This window comes from Bos indicus x Bos taurus, chromosome 18 (assembly GCF_003369695.1).
Source record: "Bos indicus x Bos taurus breed Angus x Brahman F1 hybrid chromosome 18, Bos_hybrid_MaternalHap_v2.0, whole genome shotgun sequence".
Classification (NCBI taxonomy): Eukaryota; Metazoa; Chordata; class Mammalia; order Artiodactyla; family Bovidae; genus Bos; species Bos indicus x Bos taurus.
This window is the reverse complement of record NC_040093.1, coordinates 13010418-13028045: the sequence shown is the minus strand read 5'-3', so window position 1 is coordinate 13028045 and position 17628 is coordinate 13010418. Positions and strand designations below refer to the sequence as shown.

General features: G+C 63.6%; 2 protein-coding genes across 4 annotated transcripts in view; one reads left to right on the top strand and one right to left on the bottom strand.

The window, feature by feature from the left end:
• The window catches only part of PPP1R37 (protein phosphatase 1 regulatory subunit 37), a 37932-nt gene extending 34106 nt beyond the window's left edge, over positions 1-3826 (top strand). The window contains exons 8-13 of the mRNA XM_027515495.1: positions 600-712; positions 1339-1480; positions 1567-1733; positions 1834-2554; positions 2887-2977; positions 3061-3826. Of these exons, the coding sequence (XP_027371296.1) occupies positions 600-712; positions 1339-1480; positions 1567-1733; positions 1834-2554; positions 2887-2969 (1226 nt within the window). The 3' untranslated portion in view covers positions 2970-2977; positions 3061-3826. The remainder of the gene's footprint in view (positions 1-599; positions 713-1338; positions 1481-1566; positions 1734-1833; positions 2555-2886; positions 2978-3060) is intronic.
• A 3980-nt stretch (positions 3827-7806) lies between these two features.
• NKPD1 (NTPase KAP family P-loop domain containing 1) lies at positions 7807-17626 on the bottom strand. Of its 3 annotated transcripts, XM_027515489.1 has the most exons (5): positions 15400-17626; positions 14521-14633; positions 13227-13670; positions 11264-11395; positions 7807-9911 (listed from the first exon to the last, which is right to left on the bottom strand). In XM_027515489.1, the coding sequence occupies exons 2-5, from the start codon at positions 14618-14620 to the stop codon at positions 8101-8103; spliced, it is 2487 nt and encodes an 828-aa protein (XP_027371290.1). In that variant the 5' UTR covers positions 14621-14633; positions 15400-17626; the 3' UTR covers positions 7807-8100. The 3 variants fall into 3 exon arrangements, with proteins under 3 accessions (XP_027371290.1, XP_027371288.1, XP_027371289.1); XM_027515487.1 differs by lacking the exon at positions 13227-13670; XM_027515488.1 differs by lacking the exon at positions 13227-13670 and having other exon boundaries at positions 17135-17626.
• Between the last annotated feature and the right edge of the window lie 2 nt (positions 17627-17628).

The following is a 17628-nucleotide window of genomic DNA, read 5'->3' as shown; positions in this document are numbered from 1 at the left end:
CTTGTCAGCGGGAGGAATTTGATTTCCTCCTGGCTCACTGTCGAGCAGAGTCCCTTGGCCTCGGTGAGGACAGGGTTCCAGGGGAGGGAGGTGCAGTATCGGGCAGCAAGTCCAGCGCCTTCCTCCAGGGCATCTGGCCCTGGACGCCATGGTCAGTGAGCACCTACCACGTTCAGGGCCTGTTGGCTCCTGGTTCACACCTGTGAGTGAGGCAGAGGTCTCTGTCTCAGGAGAGACACAGCCAAGATACATTAATAATGTCTGTTAGATGGTGAGACATGCCGTGAAGAGAAACAAAGCCATGATGGTGGACAGAGCTGTCTGCTGCGGGTAGGCTGGCCAGGACTGTCCTGTGAGCGGGCGAGATTTGAGTGAAGATCTGAGGCAGGTGGGGGAGGCCTTCATCTACTCACCCAGAGGACGAATGATCCCTGGGATTGGAAAGCTGTGTGTGCCAGGTCCCAGGTAGTGGGGCCAGAGCCTGTGGGGTTGGGCAGGCCGGGGCGGGGCTTTCTGAGCACTCGAAGGTGGCTCCTGGGCCAGCGTCCCCAGGGGAGACTCCCCAACCATGGACAAGACTTGCCCACGGGCCTCCCCAGGTCTGGCCTACATCTGCGAGGGCCTTAAGGAGCAGAGGAAGGGGCTGGCGACCCTGGTGCTGTGGAACAACCAGCTCACGCACACGGGCATGGCTTTCCTGGGCATGACGCTGGTGAGTTGGCTGGAGAGGGAGGGGGCAGCGTGGCTCCTCCAGCACCTCCCCCGTCCCCCTTCTTCCTCCTCTTCCGCGGTCCTGGCTCATCCTGCCAGTTGGGGAACCTGGCCTCTCCCGCCAGCCCTGCTTGGTCTCTGCTCCGGCTCCTGCTCCCTCTTTCTCTGAGGAGGGCAGCCCTTCCTTCATTGCCTCTCCACACCCAGCACCACAGCCTAGTACAAGAGAGTGCCTTGTGCCAGGGGAAAGCGTTTTGCATAGAAAGTTAGCATTCCTGAAGTCTTCAGTAAGTCTTGAATCTCTTCATCACGTAGTATTCAAAGCAAGCCCACAGGGTACAAGGACTCAGACCCAGGTTAAGAATTACCCACAGCCAGGCCTGTGCCCAGAGCCCTCAGGAAGCTGGCAAGGTCAGAGGGTGGGCCTGGGGCTGTGGGGTGGCTGGATGCTTGGAGGGCTGGGGGGTGGACGGGGCAGCTGGCACTTGGGAGATTGCGTACCTGAGGGATTCGGCCCAAAGCAGGAAGGCGCTGGTGCTCAGATTGGGGGCACTGCCAAGGAGAGCCTGCCTCTTTCCTGACTGGCCTCCTGGGCCTTTCCTGGCTCTTGTGCGCCAACCCCTCCAGCCGCACACACACAGCCTGGAGACACTGAACTTGGGCCACAACCCCATCGGGAACGAGGGCGTGCGGAACCTCAAGAACGGCCTCATCAGCAACCGCAGTGTGCTACGCCTTGGCCTGGCCTCCACCAAGCTCACATGCGAGGGTAGGGCACGGGGGATGGTGGGCCCGGGGTGGGGGGCGGCCAGCCGAGTGTGGGCCCGTGGCCAGCCCCTGCGGTCCCCCTCCCAGGCGCGGTGGCAGTGGCGGAGTTCATCGCCGAGAGCCCCCGCCTCCTGAGACTGGACCTTCGGGAGAACGAGATCAAGACAGGCGGGCTCATGGCGCTGTCGTTGGCCCTCAAGGTGAACCACTCCCTGCTGCGCCTGGACCTCGACCGTGAGCCCAAGAAGGAGGCGGTGAGCGGGCTCTTCCCTGCCGGCAGGTGGGGGGCAGGCCGGGGACCCGCTGCGGGCAGGCCACCCAGAGCCCGAGCCCGGCCCGCTCCTCTGCCCGCAGGTGAAGAGCTTCATCGAGACGCAGAAGGCGCTGCTCGCCGAGATCCAGAACGGCTGCAAGCGCAACTTCGTGCTGGTGCGGGAGCGGGAGGAGAAGGAGCAGCGGCTGCAGCTGTCGGCCTCCATGCCCGAGATCACTGTCACCGAGCCCCAGCCTGACGACGAGCCCCGGGAGGAGCCCGCCGCCGAGGCACAGGAAAACGGGGCGCCGGGCCCCAGCCCCGGGCCGGACTCAGACTCAGACTCAGACTCTGAGGGGGAGGACAGGGACGAGGCGGATGGGGAGAGGGCTGAGGCCCCCTGCCCCACCCTGGTGCCCCCCACGGACTCCCTGGGCCCTGGGGACAGGAGCCCCCCAGGCTGCCCCTCCTCCCCCGCCGAGCAGCGCATCTCCGTGTCCAGCCCGGGCTGGGGCCACAAAGTGTTTGTGGTGACCCGGGTGGAGAGTCCACCCGAGAGGGCAGAGCCTCCTGTGCCCCCCGCCCCTCCTGGTCCCGTGTCCCCACCCGCCTCAGCCTCCCCCCCCACCTCACCTTTCCCGACGCCCACTGAGGCCGCCAGCACTCCGGACCCTGGGCCGCCTGAGCCCCAGCCACCGCTGGAGCCGCCCCAGGTGGGGCCACCATTGCCCAACGGCCTGAAGCCTGAGTTTGCCCTGGCACTGTCCCCAGAGCCGCCCCCGGGGCCTGAGGCCAAGGTGGGAAGCTGTGGCCTGGAACACGGTGAGAGGCGCCCTGGGGCTGGGTGGCGGGGCCCCTGGGTGCTGCATGTGACCCTCGCCGAGCATCCACCCGTGGGGTGCCTCAGTTTCCCCTTGAAGAAAGTGGACCTTGACAGGGACGAGTGGGACTGGGTTCTCAGTCCCTGCCTTACTCCCTCGAGTCCCTGGGAGCCCCTTGGGGGTGGGGCATGTCAGGTCTGCTGACTGGAGTCTGAGGGTCTCAGTGGCCCCCGGACCTGTGCTCCCTTATGAGTCTGGCTCAGGCAGGGCTCCTGCCCCCAGCCCTCCCAGCTCACTGGAGGCCGCCCACCTTTCTCCCCCGACCCCCCACAGAGCTGAGCTGCTCCAAGAACGAGAAGGAGCTCGAAGAGCTGCTCCTGGAAGCCAGTCAGGAATCTGGGCAGGAGACACTGTGACGCTTTAGGTGCGGTGCGGGCCGGGGCCGGGGCCGGGGCTGGGGTCTGAGCCCCAGCTCTGACAGGCTCTCCCCTTTCTCTCCTCCCGAAGCTCCCTGTTACCCGTCGGTCTTCGAAGAGCTGAGGCCAGAGCCATGAGAATCTGCTCACCCTCACCCCCAGCCTTCTGAGGCCCGGGACACCAGAGGGTGGGGGCCTTCCTGGGACCCCCGCCCACCTGCCCACACAGCAACACTACACGGGGTGCAGGAGCTACAGGGGTGGCCCTCCTCGCCCTGACTGAAGCACTTCTATTTATGTGTCGACACTCGAAGACTCTGGGCTGGGGGTGGAAGGGAGGAGGGAGTGGATGCGGTCTCCAAAGTCATCCGGCTCACGAGGCCCCAGCGCCTCTTCCCAGGGGCCCATTTGGCCAGGCTTGCCCCATCGAGGGCAGGAGTCCTAGGTGGTGGCGGGATGGCCCCCCAAGGCCCCGGGTGCGGGGCCAGGCTGGAGGCGCGGCTTGGGAGGGGCGGTGAGCGGTGGTGGTGGTGGTGGTGGTAGTTGGACTTGGTGGAGCAGCCCCAGGCAGGGTGAGGGCCTGGGCTGGGGTGGGTGGGGGGAGATGGGAGCCGAGGATCAGAGCTTTCTTTATCTTAAGTGCAATAAATCTTTCAGGGAGCTGGGGTGGGGAGCAGCCGGGGCTTGGAGACCCTGCTGTCCGGGCCACGTGAGGCTGCGCCCTGAGAGGCACTACAACCCGGGGTGGGGGGGCGCGGGGGTGGAGGGGGGTGGGCAGAGGGCGGGGGAGGGGCTGCTCCTGTCGGTGCAACTCTGTTCACACCTTTTCTAATAAACCAGAGCTGGGTTCCCCGTTTGCCTGCTCTCTGCTTGCGCTGATCCTGGGTCTCCGCTGTGGGGGCTCTGGGCAGAGCGAGGGGAGGGCAGGGGCGCCACAGGTCCCGGCTGCGGAGCATCTGTGGGGATGTGTGGAGGCCGTCCCGGAGGAGAGCCCTAAGGTGGGCGGAGCTGGGTCTTCCCACCACAGCTGCCGCCCCTTCCTCAGGAGCCCAGGCTCCTCTGTGTCTGACACAGCCAGTTCGTCCCTGCTTCCACTCCCCTCTCTTCCGAGGAAATACCTTCCGAATACCTCCCAGCTTCAGGTCCAGCTCGGGTTCAGAGGTTATTGCTGCCCATTCAGACTCTGTGACCCCCACGGACTGTAGCCCCCACAGGTTCCTCTGTCCATGGGACTTCCCAGGCAAGAATACCCGAATGGGTTGCCATTCCCTTCTCCAGGGATTCTCCCCGACCCAGGGATTGAATCTGGGTCTCTGGCATTGCAGGCAGGTTCTTTACTGCCTGAGCCGCCAAGGAAGTGGGCCAAGGAGAGTGGACAGCCCAGCCCTGTCAGCCCCAGACATCCCGGGAGGAGGACGCCCACCCCCGGAGCCTGGCGGTTGCCTGGTCACTGCCCACAGGCACCGAGGTGTGGCTGGAGGGCTGTCGGGCACTTATTTCTGGGAAATCTGAGTCTCACCTTTCAGAAAAGGTGAGAACCACTTCAGGGGAAGGCCTTCGCCACCTGCTCCTTTGCTGCGTGGGAGGCTGGCTCGGGTCAGGAAGAGGTGCGGTGAGAAGACGAGAGTCACAGCATTGATGACTAGGAGCCCCTTCCGTTCGTATGCAAACTGGGGGGTCTTCTGCCCCAGTTGCCTGAGTGACTGGGATGAACACCTTGAGTCACCAACCACTACGGTGTCCTAACTGTCCTTAGGGCAGCCACAGCTGGGACTCTCTCTCATTTGGGCAAAGGGCTGGGGGAAGCCATGTACACTGGTCGCCAGCCCGTGGCACCTGCCCCACTGGCAGCCAGGGAGACACCGACACAGTGTCCAGGTGCCGGGCTGTGGGCAGCGTCATCCTCTGGTACAGCTGTGACCAGGTCAGGGACGAGCCCCTCCAGGCTGCCCTGCCTCCAGCCCCCACTTCCTGGGGAGACCCAGGGGTGCAAAGTTTCAAAGTGCTGAGAAACCACAGTCCTTTGCCAAGTTGGGGTATTGTCAGTACAGCCCCCTAAAAATCTCAGTAGGTTTTTGGTGAAATTTAGCCATTGCCCAGGAGTCAACCCCGGTGGGGGCTTTTGGTCCTTATATCAGTGCTGGGTGCTTATCCATCCCCTTTGCTGTCTGCCTCCACCTCCAGGCCAGGTGGTTAACAGACTGGGCCGAGGAGGGCACGTGGGGAAGGAGCCTCTGCCTCGTGGGGTGCCTGGGAAGGCTGGGGTGCCCAGCCTTGTCCCTGCCCTTCCCTTCAGCTTGTGGTAAGGAATTAAGCTTTTCCAAGTTCATTCAGGGTTGAATTGTGACCCTCCCCCAGACCTTGGATGGGACTTTGGAAACAGGGTCTTTATCAAGGTATTCAAGTTAAAATGAGGTGTAGGATGGGCCCTGATCCAGTATGAAAAGGGGGAATTTGGAGACAGGGATAGACGTGCTCTCAGGGAAGATGTAAGGACACCGAAAGCCTTGTGAGGATGGAGGGCTTGTGACGCAACCACAAGCCAAGGACGCCAGAAGCTCGAAGAGGTGAGGAAGGGCTCCCTTTCCAGGTTTCTGAGGGGGCATGGCCTGACAACTCCTTGATTTTGGACTTCTGATTCTGGAACTGTAAGGAAATAAATCTCTGCTGTTCTGAGCTACTCAGTTTGTAGGATGTAGTTACAGCAGCCCCAGGAGACCAGGAGACCAGTTCTGCAGTTCTCCTGATTTTCTGACTTTAAGAGTCTTGGATCTTGGAGGTAGAGATCCCTTTGGCCAAGGGTTTTTTTTTTTTGTTTTTTTTTTTTTTAAGGCGTGCGTCTCAGCTTAAGGGATCTTAGTTCCTTGACCAGAGATCAAACCTTGGCCCTCAGCAGTGAGCCTCAGAGCCCTAACCACTGGACCACCAGGGAAGTCCCTGGCCAAGTCTTTCCTTTGTCTTCAGCCATCCAAGCATCACCCAAGCTTGTGAACACACGAGTCCTTCACAACAGCTTGACATTGTACCAAATCTTAAAAGATCTCAATTCCCTAACGTGGGAGATGTTTATTTTCATGCATGTGGGCATTCCGGGTGGCAGACAGCTGTTCTCCATGAAGTGACTCTCGGAAGCCAGGACCCTGCCCTCTGGTGGCTCTGCCATCCCTGGGTCCTCAGGAGACCCTGCATCCAGCAGGCAGGCCGGGGAGGAGAGTGGAGAAAAGGCAAGCCTGCCTCTTAAGTCGTTGCCACGATGGGAAAAAGATGCACACTTCCACTCCCTTGTAGGCGCCAGTTCCCAGCAAAAGCCCCACACTACAGAGAATGCTGGGGGATGGAGCCATCTTAGCCACACCCAGCCCCTCTGACAGCCTCTCTTGGTTTGTTTTTTTGATGCTTTTTTAGTCTCCGAAAGCTCTAGTTTTGCCAGGTACATGGCTAGAATCTAAGATAAAATTGGGCAACAATTTGACCACTGCTGCATACCCTGTTAGGGGGAGCAGCTTCCTCCAGGGGTCTGGGGGCAGGGGAGGCAGTCCTCAGTCCCACCCCTGACTTCGGTCTACAGGTTGGTTCTGCCTCCCCAGCACCCCGCTCCTGGGGCCAGTTTGTTTGCAGCCTAGACTCTGCCCAAGTCAAGTGGGCTGAGGAAGCAGAAAGGAAGGGAAGCATGCTGCCGACAGCGGCACATCTTTGGAGACACCCATCTGAAGTGTCAGGAGGACCATGTCTCTCTCCGCGGTGGCTTCTCTTGAGCAGGCTCTCGCCCTGCTGTTGGAAAACAGCTCAGCACGCCTGGGGTTTATGCCACCAGTTCAGCCTTGCCAGGACTGCCAGTGCTTCAGTCCTGGCAGCTCTTTTTAAGTCACAGGCTGGTTCTCTCTGCCCCATGTCCACTTTGAAGCAGTTATTGGCCAGGGATTTTGGGGTGCTGCGCCCAACCTTGGAGCTACGGCATGAGGGCAGTACCCGCACTAGGCTGCCTGGCCTGGGGGTGGGTGTCTTCACAGAGCTCCTGGCTTCCTCTGGGACTGCCCTCTTGGCTCTCAGGGCCCCGGCTCAGAAGTCACATCCACCCCCGCCCCCCCAGCCACTGAACTGGGCCAGGCACACCATAGGCCTCAGCTTGTGGCTCTTTGACCAATGAGAACTGGGAAGCTGTCCAGAGGAGTGGTGCCCCCAGCCTAGGTCTCTGTCCCTGAGATGGAAAGGAAGCTGGTGAGCCATGATGGCAGAGGCTGGCCCTAGGAGGCCCCCCACTTTGGCTCCATGTGCCCCATCTCTGCGCCTCAACTTCCCTGTCCTCAAGAGGCTCATCTGGTGGGCCTGGAGTGACCCGTAAGGCAGGCACCCCCCCTGGACAGTTAGTTATCCGGGAGAGGCAGAGCCACCAGCTCCTCCAGACTGCGGTGCCAGCAAAGCCTAATTAACCCATTATGCCAGGGGAGGAGCCACCCCGAGAGTGGAGCAGCCTGCTGAGGTCACTGGGGACACCGCCCTCGGAAATACCAACTCCTGCCCTGCCCACGGAGGGGCAAGCTCAGGTGTGGGGACAGGGACCTGGATCCCCTGAGGCTTGGGTGCACTCCACTGAGTCAAGGAGCACATCCGTCTGGCCTTCATAGCCCCTGCCTACGCAGCCGCACCTGTCGCCCCCGCAGCCCCTCCCGCCTCCGGGATGTCAGCGAGCAGGCTGCTAGCTGAGCCTGCCCGACTCCCTGGGAATGCAGTGGACTTGGCAGGACAAGGCAGGCCTGGTGCCCAGTCCTCAGTGAGCTGGGGAGGCCAGGGCCATCTCTGCTTCTCAGCGTCCCTGCCCTCATCAAGGAAGACCGGGGGCTTTCACATTTTCATTTATTGCACTTGAACCCCGATTTCCTCATGGGTCCTTCTGCCCAGCTCTCAGACACACACGCTGTCCCATTCCTGGTGGCCACGGCCTATGGCTCTCCCTGGCTTACAGATTCATCTGGGAAATATGGGCACCACAGGCCCCATTCTGGACACTGGCCCCTGGGTCTTGAGCCCAGCCAGGCCCCCTTCACTCTCATCTGGGCAGATGCAAGTGTTGTGCCCAGAAGTCTTACATTCAAGGCCTACCTGGGCTGGATCGCCCCTGAGTCAACGGCACTCAAGCCATGGGTCTGGGCTTGACCCCCTGCGCCCAGTCCCGGGGATGGTGGGCTTCGCTGGCATGCACAGGGGAGTGCCCTGCAGGGTGGCCTGCCCGGGCCGGCCCGGGGGCGTGGTTGGCTCCGTTGGCGGCGTGGGGGCTGTCGCGGGCAGGGGACTTGGGCGGGCTGGGCGGCTTGAGCGCGCTGACGGCCCGGATGAGGCCCATGCGGCGGCGGATGGAGTGGTCCAGGTTGACGGTGCAGCGCAGGAGGCTCTGCGCCTCGGCCACAGTAAAGGGGAAGTCGGCGCCCAGGAAGCGCTCGAAAAGCTCAGGGTCGCCGTCCAGGTCAAGCACGTTCTGCAGCGGCTTGGTCATGGTGTGCAGCTCGCGGCTGTGGTCGCTGAACACGTCCCAGAGGCGCGCGCGGGCCTCAGGCGCACCTCCGGCCTGCTGCCTGTCTTCCAGGCACTGCAGGGCCCAGCTGAGGCGGCACGGCCACTGGTTGGCGAGCACGACCCAAGCCACGGCCTGGCGCGGCGAGGGGCCCCCGAAGTCCCCCTGCTGCTGCTGCAGCAGGCGCACGGTGATGGGCACGGTGTTGACGATCCGCCGCATGGACACCACGTTGTCGGGCACGTACTCGTAGAGGCAGTCGCGCTCGTCGTGCAGGCAAAAGAGCGCTTCGCGGATGCGACGCGCCGCCTCGGCGTCGATGCGGCTTTGCTCGCGCTCGCCCCCCGCCTGCGTCTGCACCTCCAGGAGCTGCGCGCCCTCGCCGCCCCTGGCCCCGGCCCCGCCCAGCGGCCGCAGCTTGCGCGTCATCTCGCGATAGAGCAGGTCGTCGCGGCTCTGCACGGCGTCGTGGAGGAACTGCAGCTTGGTGCGGCGGCCCATGATGGGCACCGAGAAGGGCAGCGTGACGGTGCGGTTGAGGAAGAGGTAGCCGTTGTCGGCCGTGCCCTTCATGGAGCCGGCGCTCTCGAGGCACGCGGCCAGGATACTGGGGTCCACCACCAGGATGAAGATGAAAGGCGCGTGGCTGTCGGACAGCAGCGTGTTGATGGCGTTGAGCACGCCCACCACGCGCTCCGGGTAGCACGTGTCCAGCCCGGTGACCTCGAGCACGACGCGCAGCCGGCGCCGCTGGTAGATCTCCAGGAAGCACAGGAAGTCGGTGAGCAGCTCCACCTCCTTCTTTACCTCGCACATGAAGCCCAGCTGGCTGCCGAACTTCTCTCGCGACACCAGCCGCTCGATCTTCTTGCGCTGGCTCACAAACAGGTGCTTGCCCACCGAGTACACGGCCATGAGCAGCCCGGAGCCCGACAGCGTGGTGGCCGCGCCGCCGAACACCCGGAGCAGACTGCTGTTGGTGGCACGGTGGCTCAGCGAGCGGGCACCCACCGACAGGTAGAGCAGCCCCACGCCCAGGCTGAGCACGGCCAGCAGCGCCAGCAGTGCCAGGCACACGCGGTGCCGACACTGCCACTCGCGCTGGCGGAAGCCCTGCGTCGTGGCCGCCTTCGTGCCCAGCACTGAGTACACGCTGAAGGGCAGCGCGCCGTATTGGTGGCGGATGCCCTCGCACAGCGTGGTCACCAGGCCGGCCCATAGCTTGTCCGTGCCCGCGTACTGCCAGGCGCTGAAGCGGATGAAGAGGAACTTGACGTTCTTGCGCCGCAGGTGCACCTCGGTGATGATGGGCCGCAGGAAGACCAGGTACCACAGCAGCTTCGGGAAGGCCCAGCCCTGCACGGGCCGCGGCCGCCACTGCACGTGCTCCAGCTCCTCAGCCTCGCGCTGGGCTGCTTCTTGCTGCATCAGCGCTGCGGAGACCGAGGGCGCCGGGAGGGGGTAGGGCACGGTGTGAGCCGGCTCAGATCAGCACGGGGGCCTGGATGTTAAGGAGCCCGGGGCCATCCCCAAGCACTGGGTAGGTGCACAAGGGCGGAAGGAGAGGCTTGGAGCCAGGCTTGAACACGGGAGGGTCCGAGGTGGGGAGGTGGGATGGTGGGGTCAGAAATAGAGCCCCCAGAGGAGAGAAGATGGGTTGGGGCAGCCAGGTGCTGAAGAAGGGAAATGCAGGGCCGCAAGGATACCTCCTGGCTCCCATTTTTTTGGCTTACTGCCCCTCCTCCAGCTCTCAGCTCAGCTGTCACCTCTTCCAGGAAGCTTTCCCTGAGACCCAAGCTGGGTCAGGTGACCCTGAGCTCCTCCACTGCAGCCCTGCCCATGCTGGGTCCTCCCTGTCTGGGGGCAGGTCTGTCTCTCGCACTGGTCTGTGAGCCCAGGAAGGGCAGAGCCCCGGTTGTTTTGGCCACCCCGTGTCCCTTGGGTGCTGGGAGAATGTCTGGAGGACTGGATCGTGAGAGGTTGGGGGCAGGACCTTCCTGCTGGGAGGGTGTGAGTGAAGCAGAAGCTTTGTTTCCTTTTGCCTTTTGGCCAGATCTTTTCTCCTCCCAGGACCCTGTTTTTTGCTCTGTGACAACAACATGATGTGGGCTTGTTTAGCTCCCCAGGGCCGCGCACACAGGGGTGAGTCACCTCCGGTTTCTCTGGCGGTGACTGGGGATGGGGGCTGAGCTGCAGCTGGGTTTGAACCTGCTCATGTTTTCAGTTAACATTAGCTGTCAGGGGTCTTGTGGGGGCCCGGCCCTGGGCCCGGGCTAAGGAAAAGAGATGGGCCTGAGGAGTACAGAGCCCAGGAGGGACTCGGCAAGAGCCTGCAGCCTCGTCGAGGAACCTGGGCTTCCTCCCGAGGGTGCTGGGGAGCCATGGGAAGACTTCTGAGCAGGGGCAGGACAGGGCTAGATGTGTATTTTATTTTTTGTCGTTATTTGCTTAACTTTCTGACTGCAGTGCGTGGCATGTGAGGTCTTAGTTCCCTGACCAGGGATCGAACATGCACCCCCTGTAGCGGCAGCACGCAGTCTTAACCACTGGACCACCAGGGATGTCTCTCATCGATGTGTATTTTAGAAGGGTTCCTTGCAGTGGATTTGGTGGGGGAGGGGGCAAAGGCATGGGGAGGGCCCTGGTTAATGCTGACTTACGGGCCTCTGGCCTGAAGTCGACTGACCCCAGGGGCAAGCAGGTCTTGGGGAAGCCTGGGGCAGGGCAGGGACCCAAGGCTCCATTTCCCTTAATCCCTCTCCCCCGAATACCCGCAAGTCCTCACCTGTGATCTTGTCCAGCATCATGTGCAGGCGGCAGCCAAAGGGGGCATAGAAACCCACGGTCACAGGGACGGGCACGTGGCAGAGAGTCTTGGCCAGGCAGCTGCAGTAGACGTCATCCTCTGTCAAGATGTCTGGGGGTGCCAGGGTTGGGGAGGGGAAACCCGAGTCAGCGAGGCTGGCCAGGCACCACCCTGCTCCCCTCTGCCCTCCGCAGTGCTCGCCCTCTCCCTGCACCGCTGGCAATCCCTCCCCATCTCCCAGCTGCGACTCAGGCCAAAGCCCCCAGCAGAGGTTTCTGTGGCCGCAGGCAGCCCCCTCCTCTGGGACCAGATGTGCCCGTCTGGGTCGGAGGGCGCCAAAGGGTCTGGTGAAGGCCAGGCCCTCTGTCAATGTCGTGGTCTGGGGTGGCCCTTCAGGGCGCAGCTGTCCTGTCTGAGACCTGGCACAGGGACTCCATGTGCCAGTGCTACAGGAGAGCAGGCCTGCTCTCCCCCTATGGGCCCCCACTGAATGCCAGTTCTTGGACCCAGAGTTGGGGCGCCAGAAGGGTACAGCTGGGTTGCAGGGGAGGGGCTACTGGCCAGTCTCGTGGTGCTCGGTGGGGACGACACGCCCGCTCTCATAGAGGCCTCTGGGCTGCGTTATCCATCCCTCGCCCAGGGCCAGTGCTTGGCCTGGGGGCACAGCTGGGAGGGCAGGGGGCAGACTAGGGCCAGAGTCAGCTAAGGCGGCAGCCAGGGAGGACCTGAGCCTGCTCTGTCTGGTCGCTGGCTGACCTCACCTCACTGAGCCTCTACTTGCCAGTGTGTGAAATGGGCATCATGGCCACAAGGCTGCGCTCTATTTTTTCTCTATTGATGAGGTTGTGCCCGACCTGGAGATGAGCTCAGCCGTGCTCTATTTTCAAAACAGCCCTCAAAATCAGTGTGAGTCCCCACCTCTGCTGCCACCTCCCTGGTCAGGTCGCCAGCCCCTCTCGCCTGGACTCCCGGAGTCAACGCTCATGTCACGTCCCAGAGTCAGCTCTGGGCCCTCATGGCTCCTGCCTCAAGAGAAGGCCGACCCCTCACTGCGGCCACGAGGTCCGCAGAGTCTGGCCGCCTTCGGCCCTCTTGGACCTATCTGGCCTTCCTCCTCACCTCCCCCGACCCAGCCACATGCACCTCCTTGTTGCCCCTTGAACTGGCCACCTCAGAGTCAGTGCATTTGCCATTGACTCCAGAGAACGGCCCCATGTTGCTCAAAGGTCGACTTAATGGGGTCTTGCCTGATGACTGCTTAATTTGCAGACCCCATCTCCTCTCCCTGCTTTATCCTTCCCCCAACATGGTTATCACCTGGTGACGCTGTTTTGAACTTTCCTATTGTTTCCTGTAAACCCACCTCCCCCAACTGCCTACAGAATGTGAGCTCCATAAGGGCAGCAATCTGTCCACCCTGCTCCCTGGGGCACTCCCAGAACAGAGCCTGGCACTCCTGTAGGTGTCCATACCTAGTCACAGAATGAATAAATGAATGAGTGAGTGGCTGGGTGTCACTTGTCAATGTCAATCACGACACCGACAGAGGGCCAGTCCCCTCCCATGGTTGCATTGCTCTCTAAATCTCCCAGGCTGCTCCACACCTCTGGCTGTAGCTGCACACTTGACCCATCTCCTCCACCCCAGAGCTGGCCAGCAATCTGGTGCTCATCACCCACTGCCCCAAGTCAGGAGGGCTGGGGGAGAGGAAGCAGAGCAGGAGTGTCAGCAGAGGGAGAGAGCTGGGGCCAGGGCCCTGGCCTGGCCCGGGACCCTCGGCTGCTGACAAGTGAAGAAGTGGTGGCTGCCCCGAGGCCCAGGGTCGGGGACGAGTGCCCTCCAGACAGAGCCTAGACGGAGGGGTGAGGAGGGCAGGCCCCAGGCCCAGGCGGGAAGCAAGGTGGCAGGGACAGAGCCTGGGAAGGGGAGGCTGGGTGAGCACCGGAGCTGTAGGAGGTGAAGCAGCCGCAGGCTGCGGGGGCGGGCAGGGGCCGGGCGTCCGTGGGCCTGCTGGGCTCCAGGAGGGTGCCGGCTGCGTAGGGCAGGGCTGGGCCGCCGGTGGCCAGGGTGCTGGTCGCGGTGAGTGAGTTGGGGGGTGGCTGGGGGGCGGTGGCCGGCTGCGCGGGGGCAGTGGTGGTTGCAGGTGGCCCCTTCTGGACCCCGTGAACAGAGCAGAGACGCTGCTGCAGGGGCTGGGGAGGTGGGGGCTGGGGCTGCCGCCTCTGCTGCTGCTGCTGCTGGGTGGGGGGCTGGGGACCCCGGCGACAGCCACCGCGCCCCCCCTGGTGGTCGTGGTAGGCCGGCTGCCGGCATGCCTGTGGGGTTGGCTGACAAGACCTGTGGGCACCAGGTGCCGCTGGGTCATGGCACCTCTGATGACAGCGTCCTAGAAGGAAGGAAGTGGGGGTGACTGGGCCTGGGTCCCCGAGCCCTGAGGGCACTGGCAGGAACCAGGTCAGGTCTTCAGGTGGAGGGGGGCTCAGGAGAAATCGGAGAGAAGATGAGCAGGGGGTGAGGGCGGAGGGGCGGCCTCGCCCCACGGCTGGGGTGGGAGGGAGGGGAGGAGGTGCAGAGGCCTGGGCTTCAGCCAGGTTAGGGACTAGAGTGGGGATGCTGTCCTGGAGTTCCTACTCCCCCAAATTCCCCAGTCCTCAGGGTGTCGCCCAGTGCAGGCACTGAGAATACTCCATTGGGAGCTGGCCCGGTTGGTCCAGAGGCCAGAGTGACGGGAGGTGACTGTGGAGAGGGGACAGGGTGGGGACTAGGAAAGGAGGGCTGGGCCTCACACCTGAGCTCAGATGAGGCCCTCGGGAAGGGGACTGCCCTGGGAGGCCCCAAGGAGGCTGAATCAGCCCTGGTGGGCCATAACTGCCCCCTCCCGACCCCTAGCAGGAACACCTGTGGTCACCATGAGAGGCTGGAGCCCCACTTCCTTCATTCACTCATTGTCGGAGGGGGCTTGCCCTCTGACCCCTCCCTCCCACCACATGGTTCCCCCTAGGTGGGGGGCAGTCCCCCCAGGCCTGGTGACTCGGGGAGGAAATTCTTCCCATGCTGGGGGAGGAGGGGCAGGTCAGGTGGGCCTCCCAGGGTCCCCCAGGGCCGCCTGTGAAGACACCTCTATGGTGAGTGCTGGTGGCTTTTCTCTCTTGGGGCCTGAGGGTCTTCTTCTGCTTGGCCATCCCCCTCAGCCACCCCTCCTTGCTGCCAGGACCCCCCCAAAACTGAACCCCTACCTTTTCGGTGCCCCAACTCTGGGTCCAAGAAGTAGCGCTCGGTGGCAATCCGGGGGGGCAGGGCACCCTTGGCAAAGTGGACGGTGTAGTGCTGGTGCATGATGGCCGGGGGCCTGCTCAGGGAGGGGGCGGGAGGGGCCCAGCTCAGTGCCCAGCACCCTTGGGTGCCAGCAGCCAGAGCCTACCCCCGGGGCAGCTCCCTGAGACCTGCCATGGATGAGCCCCCCTCCCTGATGCTGGAGTCCCCAGGTGGGGTGGAGATGCTCCTCCAAGAAACACTGGGAGGTCTGGACGGGGTCAGGGGCGGACGGCGAGGCCCCAGGTTGGACGGACGGTGTTAAGGGGGGTGATCTGGGGTGTTTGGGAGCTACTGGGCGTTTCCAAGAGGCCGGGACAATGGGGGTGCTGAGCTGAGGTGGGCTGGGAGCTGGTGGGTGGTTGAGTAAAACCAGGGGGGAACTAGGTATTGGGGTTTGTGCTGTGGGATGTGGGGGCTGCCGCCCTTTGAAACCAGCGCAGTCAGTGATGAGAGGTGGGAGCGGTGAGCCACCCAGCGAGCGACTGGTTTCAGGACTGGGGCCTTAGGGACCTAACGAGGGGTTGGAGGGAGGGGCGTTCTCGGGGAGAAAATGAAATCTGCGTGGTCTGATTTTGGAGAGGCCGAGAGAGCAAATTCAGGATGACGCGGGGCGGTGGGGGGCGCCGGGTTTAAAATGTGAGGCGCCCATTTTAAGGATGGGAAGGATGCTGTTTAGAGGCGGGGACCGGTGGTGGGGGGCCACCGAGGCGCGGAGGAAACGCGGTGGTGAGGGTTGGGGACCAGGCGCGCGGCCCCCGCCCACCCCACCCCACAGCCCCCCGGCCTGGGGTCTCCCATACCTGAAGGCAGCCTCGCAGCCCCAGCTCCCCGCCCGGCTCTGCGCCAGCCCCTCCGTCCGGCAGCGGCAGCGCGGGCTCGACTACGCGGAGGCCCCGGAGCCGGAGCCTGGGATCCGGGAGCCCAGCCGCCCGACCGGTTTGCCCGCCCCGTCCCCGCCCCGTCCCCAGCAAGCCCTCCCAGTCCCCGTCTGCTGCGCTCCACTTTCCAGGACTGGGGGTGCCCCAGGTAAGGCACGGAGACGGCAGGCCTCGGTGCCGCCCAGGGAGGGCCCCGCCACAGGTCTGCAAGTCTGGGCGCCTCCGCCGGGGCGGGCAGGAAGGAAGCCGGGAGTCCAGGCCCAGGGAAGGAGCGATCCCAGCTTCAGGTGCCAGCTCCTCCCGGGCCAGGTGACTTCCCCTCTCTGAGCCTGGCTTCCTCACTGCTGAGTGGACTGGCATCTGGGCCGGCCTCTCGCGGCCGTCGGGAGTCCGCCGAGCCCAGCGCCTGGCATTCGGCAATAGGCTCCAACCGACCCACTTACCGGCTGCTCCAGATGCTTCACATAGTGAGGATACGCGAGTTCCTGGCTCGTCAGGAGCCACGCTCGGTGGACATGCTTTTCCCTTTTGGGGCCCGACACAGTTTGTGGGATCCGAGGTCCCCAGCCAGGAACTGAACCCTGGCCCCAGCCGTGAGAGCACAGGGTCCTAACCACTGGACCACCAGGGAACTCCCATGCGCTTCTCTACAGTAACCCCCTTTCCCCTAAACATGCCCCCACGGGGTGGGGGTGAGGCCTGCCCTGCAGATGAGCAAACAGGACCGACAGAGTCCCCTGGCCCCAGGTCTTAGGGAGGCCAAGTTGGGCTTTGCAAGCAGCGTTTCCTGCCGGGTAGTGAAGGCGCCTCACAGACATTCTTGGGGGGTGGGGGTGGGGAGGGAGCTTCTTAGATACCTTGGAGGGGGCCCCTCTGCTCTCCAGGGTCCCGTCTCCCTGTGGCTGCTGCCGGGGTGATGGCACCAGCAGAGGTTCCCCCCGGGAGGTGGGGGAGGCAACCCCTGAGCAGCGCCCAGGACGAGAGAGGACACTGACGGGCCCTGCGAGGCGCCCAGTGACCAGACGCCGGCCCCTGCAGCCCAGCTATGCCTTCTTCCCTTTTCACCAGGCCTCCCAGCAGCTTCTTCCTCCCCGTCCCCCGCCAGCTTAGGACTCTACCACCCCACCCCCCACCCCGTCCTGAGCAAGGAGGCCAGGCTGGCGTGTTGGAGTCAGGGGTGGGTGGGTCTCTGGGGGCTCCTTCTGGACTGCCCCTGGGCCATTTCCCCGCTCCCGCTCCCCCACCCCCGCCCTCCTGCCTGCAGAGTTTAGCTGAGTGACCGAGATTCATTCGGGACTCATCCCGGACAGTGCCAGCCCCGAGCCAGGGACCCACAGGGAAGCGCAAGTGAGCAGCCACTGCAGGGGATTTGGTGGGCTGTGGAGGCTGCAGGAGTAGGAGTTTGAGAGGCGGGCGGGGGGGGGGGGGGGCGGGGAGCCAAGCAGGAAAGGCCCGTGCTAAGGCTCGGAGACAACCCAGGGACTGCGGGGCTCAGCTGTGTGTGCTGGGGAAGGGGCTGCATGCGGTGTCTGCACCAGACGCTGTGAAGGCAGAGCCCCAGCCCCTGGGGGGGTCTTAGGCAAGGGGACCCCTCCTCCTCCCATTCAGGTCGATCCCAGCCTCAGGTTACAGTTCTGAGGCCGGGGTACTTACCCACCTCAGGCAGCGAGTGGCAGAGCCCGGCAGAGTCCAGACGGGTGATGCCCCCAGATGCTATGAATGTAAACAGGGGAGGTGGTGGCAGGGGGTGGGGTGCGGGCACGGAGGCTGAACTGCCCAGAGACTAGTCAGCGAGGCCATTATTCTGGGTATGACTCGCATCCGCCAGGCACGTGAAGCGTGTATTCGAGTGTGTTTGTGTGTGTGTGTGTGTTTGGGGAGTTGAGGTGTCTGGCCCACCCACTCATCTATCCTTGCTCCTGGCGGCCCCCCCAGGCCAGCCCACACCTGGCAGCAACTCCAGGGGCCGCTGGCCGCGCTCCCAGGGAGAGGTCCATTCTTTGGGCCCCGCTGAGCAGAGAGCACCTCCAGACTTGTCCATGCTGGCAAGGCCACCCTCCCCTGCCGGGTATGCGGGGTGGGAAGCAGCCAGCCCCAGGGCTGAGGCTGGGGCAGAGGGGACTCGGCGGGGAGGAAGCCACATGGGGTACT

Excerpts from the sequence above, each read along its gene's own strand:
- NKPD1 (XM_027515489.1), bottom strand. The coding sequence starts at position 14,620 with ATGCACCAGCACTACACCGTCCACTTTGCCAAGGGTGCCCTGCCCCCC. Across the intron at positions 11,396-13,226 it reads CTTCACCTCCTACAGCTCCG|ACATCTTGACAGAGGATGAC; the intron begins GTGCTCACCCAG and ends TGGCACCCCCAG. Across the intron at positions 9,912-11,263 it reads GATGCTGGACAAGATCACAG|CGCTGATGCAGCAAGAAGCA; the intron begins GTGAGGACTTGC and ends CGGTCTCCGCAG.